The following is an 11,356-nucleotide window of genomic DNA, read 5'->3' as shown; positions in this document are numbered from 1 at the left end:
CTCTGTTTATCATTTCTTGGAGATATCTTGAACTAATTAAGCTCCATGGTGTCGTTCCAGCCGAGTTTTTGTGGTTTGAGTGTGTGCAAGCCATTTTTCTGACTTGGAGAACAACTCTGAAAACAAAAATGAGAATCCTCGGCTCCATTTTCTGGTTTGGTGAGATTTTTAGAGTTACATCCCAAAAGCTGAATGTGTTCTTTGCACATTGCACAACTTTCACTGCATTGCTGTATTATAATGCACTGGAAATGATTATGTTCTGCATGGTTTAGATTTGGATATCATTTTCCCATATCTTTTCGCCAAAGCTAGCTGACATAGTGGACCAGCAAGTTCGTTCTTCAGTGACAGAAGAAATCAAAATACTTGTTAGATGATTTTTTTTCATTCGTCATACTTTGAAGGATTTAAGTGAACAATGGTGATGACTGACACTCTTATCTTTATATCACTCCTGTCTGCTTGTGTCTGCATTTCGTTGGCCCGCGGTGCTGTCCTGACAGCTAACGGCAGGCAGTGGAAAAAAGAGCTCACTAATCTCTCTCTCTCTCTCTGTGGTATGTTTACTAATTTTAAACCGCATTGCAGGCAGTAATAAATCCCCATTGCCTTTTTGGATTTTCAAAATAATAGCTAATATTTTTGCATTCTTTCGCGGGTATAACTCAGTTTGAACCAGAAATGTTCTGTTAGATTACTTTAGGATATAGATGTTTACAACAAGTAAAGAAATAAACTGACATCCCAGAGAACAGAGGTGGGAAGTAAGAAAGTACAAATACCTTGTTACTCTACTTAAGTAGATTTCTCAAAGTATTCAGAGTATTTATTTTTTCTGACAACTTTTTGCTTTTACTCTCTACATTTTAAGACAAATACTCCTTAAATTTACAATTTCCTTAAATCACACTGCCAGAGACGCTGCAACTCGCCCCTATGTGTGTGTCTGTGTGTGTGTGTGCTATAAATTAATTGAGATAACTTCATTAAAATCCTGCCACAAACTCACCATGCTACCACTGGATGGAATTCAAGTTTCATAACAACTAATGGATTTAATCCCTCCAACGTGTTATGTCCATAACAATGACTTAATTTATTTTGCGACTGCATGTCTGGTCGAAACTAAGAGTGTTGTCATAGAAATCCACTTTGAAGAAAAGTTGAAAGCAGTTGGAGGAGGAACCTTTTTTTTAGGGAGAGCATTTTCCCACATTGATTACTGGTAAATGATTCATTCTCTTTCAGCTTGTGTGTGTACGTGGGTGTGTGCATGTAGGGTGGAAGTCTGGGCGTTGGCCCAAGGATCATCATGTCAGTCCCAGTCATGTCAGAGCTCGTCTCGAAAAAGGAAGATGTCTCTTCCTGTCTTTGGCTTCAGGCCTTCTGCATTCATGCCTTGAATGTTCTGCAGGGTCATTTTGACTTTCTGTGGGTGTAAATAAACACGTGCCCACGCTCAGAGGTCTGAAAATGAACAAAGCCGTTGATTGAACTAAGATGGTTTTATTTACATCCTTAAACACAGAGGAATAACCAGTGTGCAATGGAGCTAGAAATACAATACTACACTGTAGGTAAAGGGATTAGAGAAACAGGTGGGGCTGGGGTGTGGCAGGAAAACAAGGGTTTGGTTTAAGGCGGTATCCACAGAACGAGGCCGACAGCTCACTCAGCAAGTCAGCGTCTATTTCCTCAGGCCTCTCTTCGTCCTCTTAGATCTGTTAAAAACAAGACGGAGACCATTATGAGGCTGGTGAATCCTCTAACGTTCATTCCAAAAATAAGGCACCTGCATACATACACTGAGACATACTCAAACATTCAAACTGGCTTTCAGTGTGTCTATGACAAGTGGGGCTGTCGCACACATACACACACTTAGCCTGCAGCAAACTCCTCCAGTAAAGAGGAACAGAGCCTCGGGGAGATCATGAACTCTTGCAGACAAACAAAAATGAAAGGTGGGCTGTGATGGGGAGGAGAAGGGGAGGAGAGGAGCTTGAGCATGAAGGGCTGCTACATATCCAGGTGACGACGGATGAATATGCACCTGATTGTCTTCTCTAACCCAACCGTTTAAATTGATTACAGTCTTTGTGACTGAAGCGGTAATATTAATCTAGTTATCAAAGTTTTTAATCTTTGCTCTTTTAAGCCTTTTCAGCCATAATCTCGTCTGTGTCTGTCAAGTGTCAACTTAAATTAAAGTTTATTTAAAACTTTAACTGATAGGTCTGTGCATGAACAGGCTTGTGTGCAAAATTTAGCAACCTCGGTTCAGGCCCAAGACACACGAGTCACCAGAATAACATGTCGACATGTTTCTGCAAACCACAGATATGTTGTATGTAGATAGATAGATAGATAGATAGATAGATAGATAGATAGTGATGCTGGGCCTGATGCTGCCAAGCAGGAGATCAATGCTTAAGACAGCAATTTAAGATTTGTAAGTGCAAAACCACTGACAATTTTTTTTAATGAGATATCGGGACACTTTCCAGCCTTGTTGCCAAAACGTGATCTTTAACTAACCCAAACCAAGTGTTTTATGTTCCTAAACCTAACCAGAGCATAAGCTCAGTGCTGTCACGAGTTAAAATAGAATTAGTTTTGCACAAATGTTCACAGATTAGGAAATGTTTTTAAGTTTTATTCACTTTGTGTTTAGTTTCATTCCTCACTCTCCTGGAAGTTATAGTGATGGGCAACCAAATAAAATGCACCACCCCGTGTAAACTTGTGCATTTCTCTGGGTTTGAACATTGTTGGAAACCTGGGATAATGTCAGTACACAACCCAAGTACATAAATAAAAAAAGGTCTTGTACTTATTAAATGTTTCAGTGCAGAACTCTCACATGTAGGCTTTAAAAGGGGCACTAACTACTTTATTTTACTCATCATAGGGAGTGAACCTCTGAAAGACAGGAGTTATGCATTCAACCAACGTTCCTTGAGAGAGCAAAACAACCTGAGAGCTCTTTTCTTTTTTTCCTGAGGCCATTTCACTTAGTGCACATAACATGCTCGCTGTTTGCAAGCTAATAAGGTGGACAAAGCTGTTTAGTTTGCAAGGATACACAAGAACCCTAACTATAGGCTAAATAGCTAAGGAGATGCAGCTAGTATAGACAACACCCCGTGCAGGGAGCTAGAGTCAGGATATCTGAACTTTTGCTCCAACTATTGTAACAGTTCTTTTTCTTTGTGTCGGACTGTGTGGCATCAGAGGGAGAAGGAAAGAGACTCGGAGTTGGTTTCTCACGTTTTCTGGTGGTCGCTGACACGGTTCCTCAGCACATTAATCTGAAACAAAAAAACATCCAAATGTCACTCAAATGTGGTCTCTTAGATCCTGTGGTTTACTTCAATGTACTGTAAACTGAAGACAAAAACACACCTCATATTTCTGTCTGGAGAACTGATACTGAAATTCAAACTTCTCTGCCTCCAGCTCGTACATCCACTCCCACAGCTCTTTAGCCTTCTCCCTGTGAGAAATGGGACAGTGTTGCTTATTTTCATCGCCTCGTGTGTTTCATAAAAGCATGTCCCTGCACTTTATGTCTCCACCTACTTGAGTCTGTCCTGGCTCATGTTCTCGATGTCCAGAGATTTGCGTCTTTCACTCAGGATCTTCTTCTTCTTCTCCCTCTCAGTCTGCCTCTTACCGCTGCGCTTTTCTGTCTAAAGTTGAAAATGAAACATTGCTTTGCTTGACATCCATCTTATTTTAACTACCGGCACTGAGAAAAACCCCACTATGAACCCTCCACCTGCTCACCAACTTCTGCATGTAGCCTCCGAAGTGGAGGCTGGTGAGGGTTTTCTTCTTCTTAGCGTCATCCTCTGCTCTCTTCTTGGCCTCCTCCTCCTCCTTACGAGTTCTCTCGTCCTATAAGGGAGAAAGAGGACGAGGAGTGAAATGGAAGGAGGTGGCTCATCCAGAAGACGTACAGCAGCTCGTACATGATTATACCTCCAGACGCTTCTGTCGCTCTTTCTCTCTCTCACTGCGGATCCTATGCTGCTCTGCTCGCTCGGCGCGGCGCTTCTCCTGCACAGCAGATCATCACACCTTAACAAATCTTAAAGCAGATCTTTAACATTGTGTGCGACAATAAGTTGACTTTTGATTGGCTGTATTGTGGGGCTCTCACAATCCTGTCCTTGAGATTTATGAGCTCGTCTTCTTCCTTCTTTCTGCTCTCAAAGTGAACCTCGATCAGAGTCTGAAGCTCCATCAGGTCCTTCTCCATCCTTTTACGATGTATATCCTACAGAAACAGAAGTTCAGTGCCTTTTGTACTTAAAGTAAACAGTAAAATGACTATACTGAGTAAAAACACAAGGGGCTTTGGTGTAAGTTCAGTAAAAGCAGCAAAAAAGCAAAGAAAATAATAAATAGTGACTCTAGAAAAGGCTGAGCTTTGGCATTAGTATTCCAACATAACATCTGATGATGGTAATACACCGTGAGGTAGAAATGTAAAGCACAGTGATAAACTCTGTTTCGATTCCCAGTCTGTTACCTACATCAAAATCCACCTTCTCTCCGTCTGGGATCTTAGGAGGGATGAGGTTAGGCATGATGAATGGCCTGGAGATTAAAACGAAAGAAAGAACTAGTGAAAGGAGAGTTACGAGATAAAGTAAGAAAGAAATACAAAACCAGAAAATTATCATTAATCACTGTCACTCTGGATATCAAATGATGATTAAACACAGGATCAACAAGCCAAACAAATGTCCCCTAAATCTATCGATGCTTGTCTGTGCCTGTGCCTGTTACAACTGCTTTGGTGGAGCTCCTTTATGAATTATTTTTGTACTCCTTGCTTTATAATATTTCTTTTTTTTAATTTATTCCACAATGTTACATTTTGGACTTTAACCAACTATGATTCCCACTTTTATATAAGATTCAGTCTTATATTCTGCATTCTTCACTGTATTTAATACAATTTCTAAAGCATGATGACTGATAAATTGATCTAATGCCAATATCAGTCCCTCAAGGAAGTCCCAAATCCCAGTTAATTCTGCACGATCTGGCCTTTTTTTTTTTTTTTGTCATTTTAGGGGCATATATTTGCGGGACACATTGAGCCTCAGTAATATCAAAAAATATAAATAACAGTGCAGTGTAACATGAAAAAAGTCATCTTTTATGTATTTTATCACATTTGTTATTCTTTGTCTTTCTTGTACTTGGTGGATATTTGTGCTCTGAGTTTGAAAAATGCTTCCCATAATGCTTTGGGGTATGTAACCAGAGAGTATGCTAGGTGAGTTATGTTGTGTGCCTCTTTTTTTTTTTCATGTTGCGTTACATTTTGGCACATTAAAGGTTATTATGCTGTTAATGCAGAATTAGCGGTTCGCAGTGATTTACAGACAAGATTTTCGTGACTTCTCAGCAGATTCATGTGTAGATGGACATTAGACATACTGGTATCCTCAGTGCCAGTGGACGCTGACTCTCAAACTTTGTGCATGTCTAGATTTGAAACCGTTGTGACTCAGGGAGAAGGAGTACGATCTTGTACACAGATTGCACCAATCTGATGTTATTTTTTAAAGTATCTTAATGCCCTCAAGCAGGTGGAAACAGCATGCCTGGTTCTGTCCAAAGGTAACTCAATTAACATGACATCTCTTGTTTGTTTAATCAGCACGATGTAAAACTAAAACGTATGATCAAGATTATTTCTTGGCCAAGCGCAGTTACTTTAAGATTAAACAAACAAGATATAAAGTATTCATTAGTGAGCTTTAGAGGTGCTTGCAGAAGGATTCAGTGATCTTTAGACACAGCCAGGCTAGCTGTTTCCCCTCTGCATCCAGTCCTTGTGCTATGCTATGCTAAGCTAAGCTAAACTAAGCTAAGCTAAGCGGCTGTTGGCGGTATGGTTGATTACTGTAAAAATATGAGAGTGATATCAGTATTTTCTCTGCCATGAAGCCAATAAATGCTTCTCCCCCCTCCTCCAGTGCGTACAGGAACACACATACAGGAAGAATTAGCTCTACAACAAATATTTGTTGGATTACTCACTTGAATTTGGGCTTGGCCTCTTCCTCTGTTGTTATTGAAAGAGAAGACAGCAGTAAGTTAGTCCAGACCACCTACTAACGGCAACAAAACATTTCATAATCCTCCCAAGAAATACCAGCAAGTTGTGACAACGGAGCCCATTGTACGCTCGTAAAACGACCAGGAGGTTAAGAAGATTAAGCCAAAATTCTCTTGGCAAGTTCCTGTTAACTTTTAAGAGAGGAGCGATAGAAAACATTCTGATTGGGAACATCACGGCTCTGCAGAGGATGAATAAAACCACCCAGAACATCATTAGTGTCTAATTTCAGGGCATCATTAGTGAGGCGAGGAGTCTGCACAGAGCAAGCTACAGTCTGTTCACCCTGCTGCCATTTGGCGAAAGATACAGAAGTATCCGCAGCCATACCACCAGCCTACAGAGCAGCTTTTTTCTTCAGGCTGTGGTGCTCCGCAACTCATCTTCCACACTCTGATATAAATGTTATCTTTTTTCTGTTGTGTCCATAGCCTTAAGGGATCTCAGTTTACAACACACTGACAAATAAATAAACCTTAAACCTTGTATGAGATCACACGAGCAGATTATTCTAAACAGAAATTTAATCAGAACCTTTTCCGGGTGTGACTCAGGTCAAGGCTGAGAGCATCCAAGAAAAACAGATACACAATGAGTAAGGCGTGCCAACCATGATGCAGTTTAGATAAACATAGTTACCTTCTCCGTCCTCTGCCTCCCCTTCTCCATCTGAAACGAAAATAAAGAGAGGTTTGTGTGTGTTTGTGACCGTGTCGAACGGGTGCTCATTAGGGAACAGTAAATTAGTTGTCTTTTATGGAGTGCTGACAGACAAAATGAAGTATAAGGGAACATGAAAAGACCAAAATACAGTCCTGAGGGGGACAGACAGGAACGGCTTGCGTATCTGCGTTGGCGTGTCTGTAAAGTGTTACATGCATCACATTTTATAAATAGCACTGTGGAGAGGTTGTCCTGATAATAGATAATAAGAGGGTACAGCATCTGTGACCTCTGAATGACACTCAACCAAAAAATTCTAAACCGAGCCCATAAAAACCTTAAAGCTACGATCAGAGGAAGTTATTTATTTTTAACAAGGCTCCACTACAGCCATGCTAGCAGCTGTGTGAGACTTAAAAACAACCTTATGTTAACACGCTCACATTGACAACCATCAAATGCGGATGTAAAAAGGTTACCATATTCACAGTTATCATAGTTAAGTGTGTTAGCATGCTAACATTTTCTAATTAATACCCAGTGAGCACTAACCGAGGTGATTTCTGGCTGAAAACTGGGTGATGAAACTGCACTGTAACTTTTATTGTCTTGTCTCTTTTGAGCCTATTTTAGCTTATTTTTCTATTTTTAACTTTTTGTTTCTTGATGTCTTCAAACAAATGTGCAAATAATAGAGCCTGACTAAGAAACCACATCCAAATGTTTCAGTTTAAAGTCAGTGCTGTAAATCCAGGTGAAATATGGTCGAAATGTGAATGTTTAATCTTCTTTGTCGGTGAAAATAGGCTCACTTTTGAAGCAGTTTCGGTGTCTTTTCACTGGTGACCGTAGACATTTTTACATTTCTTTTCAAAGGAAAAATGCTCACAGGGTAAGCACAAAGTTCAGCTGAGGCTAAGGGGGCTGTCAGTATTGCAGGAATTGGGTCATAAACAGAATTGGACAACTGCAAAAGATTTCATTTCCATTCGTCTAAAAGTTCAGTCTGGACTGTCGATGCCCTCCCCGGCTAATAACACCACCCTGATGATAAACTGAACTAGCAGGAGAAAACATTCTGGCAGGTCGATAAGTCACCTGTCCAGTTTGTGTGACACATCAGTGGACAGTTCACAGGAGCCTCACGGGGCGTTTACTGAAGGAGAAGAAGAAGACGAGACTGATTCTGACTAACGTGCCGTCCTTGTCATATGATTACCAACAATACAGAGTAACGCCTAAATGTAACTGATTGTGAATAGTAGCCAATACCTAATTCTGACTAATAAGAAAGAGCCTGAGGGCTGGGAGGGACAGGGCTTTCTTGGGCTTTCTCTCACCCAGTGGCCATGACTGGTGTGACTCAGAGAAGAAGTGAACATGTGGGTTTGAACTCATCAAGTGCCTGCAGTTTGTCACATACCAGGATGAAGTGTGACTGAGATAGCAGATGACTCCCCCATCAGCTTTGACGGATGGTTACGGACGGAATGAATTCATCATCTTGACTTCAACACACCACGATACACTTGTTGGATGTTGTTTTTCTTGGTAACTGCTGACTCAGTAACAACACTGACTTGATGTCTGCTTGACGACATTGTTTTCCACTTTGAAACCCCCTCACCTTCTTCTTCGTTGACCTCCTCACCCCCAGCTGGTTTGTCTTCTTCCTGCACGGCCTCTGGCGGAGAAGGGAGTGAAAAATGACATTTCAGCGACAGCCTGACACTCACAGGGTGAGATATTGAGTCATCGCCTTACTCGAACCATCGCTCTCCCTTTTCAGTAAGCTGTCATTTTTCATAAGTCTGAATGGGATGGGAGAACATCTGATAAACCAGCAGAGAATGGTCTGTTTAAACACCCATAATCAGATCAGAATGAGCTTTACATGTCTGGTATTTAAAGTAGACAGCGCTCAAGAGCTGGTGAAGCGGAGCGTGTCTTTGGGTGGGTGTTGGTCAGATGTAATGACGCCACACCCTTTCAGATCTGACTTGGGATCTGAACTTAAATCTTGTGACGAGGCATGCATTGAAACACAGATATGAACAGACAAGTTCATGTGCAGTTCACCAAGTGTTATAAGTCCCAAATATATGATTTCATCAGGTGACACTTTCTGAAATATCTCCATAACTGACGGCACAGAAATAAATATATGAATAAATATGTACTACAAAATTAAATAAGGAAATGTAGAAAAACATAACAGATACAGCTAAAAATGTAGAAATTCATGAATAAATAGCAATTGAAAGATTGAAATAAATCTCTAAAATATTTGTTAGTTATTTCAGCAATTGTTTATATTTTTATTTAATTATTTAAAAGTAATTCTTTGCTTTCCAAATGTTAAATGTTCAGCTCAAGTATTATTTCTCAACATTACTTTTATGTATCTTGACATATTAGACCTGGAATAATCAGCTCGGACATTTTATTTAATATTTAATGTTTATGCCCAGTTGTTGTTTATGTGCCCAGTGAGCTTCATCACAACGTGTCTGACTAAAAGGTGGAGTTGTTTTGACTGGCACCATGTCCACAAAAAAAAAAAGCTGCTTTCAGCTCAAAGCGCAAGCAATACCTTCGTCTGCCTCCTCCTCCTGCTCCTCCACCTCCTCCACCTCCTCCTCCTCCTCCTCCACCTCTTCCTCCTCTACCCCCTGCTCCCCTGCTGAGCAAAAGCACTGGTAAGTAAAGCCAGCCAGCCAACAAAGCAGCCAGCAACATTCAAAAAGAAGGAATTAAGGAATGAAGGAAGGAAGGAAGGAAGGAAGAAAGACAAAGAAAGAAAGAAAGGCATCTCTTAAAGCATGATGAAGTAATGAAGTGATGCAGTGAAACATGAATGATTCTCATGTAATCATTCATGAATGTCAGCCACAGCTATCTTATTTTTAAACCACAGGCACCCTGAGTGTCGGGACCAACCAGTCATCACTCCACCTGTTGCTCTGCTAAATCACGTGTGCTGTGTGGTACTGAAACATGACCAAAAATCATTCTTTGATGATGCAGAGCTTTTAATTTATAAACGTCAGTGCTAAAGCTGTGGTCTCATACCTTCAGCAGCCTCCTCTTCTGAAGCACGCAGCCAGGAAAACACACAAGAGAAGGATTAAACAAATAATAATATAAAACACAATAGTAAATGCATGTAACACACACACAAGCTACTTTTGCTCCAATGTAGGACAGGAAGGGGAAATCACCATCAAGACCTGAACAAATAACTTGTACATCCTGTGGATTTTTAGAAAAACAACAAGCATCTACCTACTGCATCTTTGACTCAACGAGGAAGTGTTTTGGTGCAAACACACTTTGTGTTACAGAACGATGAGGCTCAGACATTAGGAAAAAAATCATCCATCAATCTGACATTTTCATTCCCAGGAGACACAATACGTTAATATCCTCCTTTGAGATCTATGCAGTACTGTTATATGAAAACACTATGTTAAGCTCGCTGGATTACTGTGTGTCAAAACAACATGCCGTCACTTTCAGCAGTGGATCACACCTGTCTTTAAGGAATATGGTGAGTCATGATGAGAGCTCTTACCTTCCACCTCCCTGTGAAAATCAAACACACATGAACATTATTAACCAGCAGCAACATTACAACAACATACAGTGGTAAGGCTCCATACTCAGGTCCTTGTAATAAGCATTAATTGACAGGTAATAAGGCCGTTGTAAATCCCAGGTCTGTATTTGTCAGACGTAACGTAGGTGCTAACTACTAACACGACTCATGACATCATAACAATGTTATGTGTTGAAAACTTGTATGTTGAAGTAAACATGTACGTAACGCTGTGATCCTACCCTCTCACTGAAGTTACATAGTACAGAAAGAAGTGATAGGAGGGCGGAGTGGCTGAGACCGAGACACCATTCACCCTGTTACAAGACACTGTGCCACCAACATGATTCTGAAGCTGTTATTTTAAGGTAGAAAAGTTACATACTGCTGCTTTAATGTAAAAACCTATAAGGTGTTATGAGTTTAACATTCTTATCCACTGCCAAGAAGTTTCTTATACGTGCTTATAAATGTCTAACATTAAACATAATGCTATTAATGTTAATCAGCATCTTATAAGGTGTTATGACGGCCTCATTACCTATTACTTAACCCCTTTTACACGGACCTCAGTTTAATGCCCATATAATAGTTTATAATAGCATACAAAGTCATTTATTGAGTTGAATTCATTTAAAATGTAAAAGAAAAAAAACAGGAAACAACAACAGACATGGCTCTATACAACTTGTCCAGTGTAATCCAAGGTGCGCTAATGCTTTTAGCTCAGCAGCTACAGTGAAGTAGGGTGTAAATAATGTCTTTTCAAATTAATGGAGTATGCCAGAGGAGCTGTATGGAGCCATTTCATGTTTTTATTTTTATGCTTTAAAACAAGTCCCCATTTATTTCAGTTGTTCAGGAGAGCTTTTGAATGTAACATTAAAGGAAAAAAAGCTTGAAACCTACTCCTCATACTCCTCCACCACTTCCTCGTTGTCAGACATGTC

General features: G+C 40.3%; 1 protein-coding gene across 1 annotated transcript; it reads right to left on the bottom strand.

Moving 5' to 3' along the window:
• Positions 1-1,493: 1,493 nt before the first annotated feature.
• On the bottom strand, positions 1,494-6,980 carry tnnt2a (troponin T type 2a (cardiac)). Its single transcript, XM_073469434.1, has 10 exons — positions 6,785-6,980; positions 6,067-6,091; positions 4,545-4,608; positions 4,169-4,285; positions 3,988-4,065; positions 3,793-3,903; positions 3,586-3,695; positions 3,409-3,499; positions 3,274-3,314; positions 1,494-1,724 (listed from the first exon to the last, which is right to left on the bottom strand). Exons 3-10 carry the CDS (start codon positions 4,596-4,598, stop codon positions 1,691-1,693), a joined length of 636 nt encoding a protein of 211 aa, XP_073325535.1. The 5' UTR covers positions 4,599-4,608; positions 6,067-6,091; positions 6,785-6,980; the 3' UTR covers positions 1,494-1,690.
• Positions 6,981-11,356: the final 4,376 nt, after the last annotated feature.

Source organism: Pagrus major, chromosome 7 (genome assembly GCF_040436345.1).
Source record: "Pagrus major chromosome 7, Pma_NU_1.0".
In the NCBI taxonomy this organism is placed as follows: Eukaryota; Metazoa; Chordata; class Actinopteri; order Spariformes; family Sparidae; genus Pagrus; species Pagrus major.
The sequence above is the reverse complement of the archived record's forward strand: the minus strand, read 5'-3'. Positions and strand labels throughout refer to the sequence as shown.

Coding starts and splice junctions, on each gene's coding strand:
- tnnt2a (XM_073469434.1), bottom strand. CDS start 4,598: ATGCCTAACCTCATCCCTCCTAAGATCCCAGACGGAGAGAAGGTGGAT. Junction 4,286..4,544: donor GAGAGAAGGTGGATTTTGAT/GTAGGTAACAGA, acceptor CTGTTTCTGTAG/GATATACATCGTAAAAGGAT. Junction 3,500..3,585: donor ATGAGCCAGGACAGACTCAA/GTAGGTGGAGAC, acceptor CATTTCTCACAG/GGAGAAGGCTAAAGAGCTGT.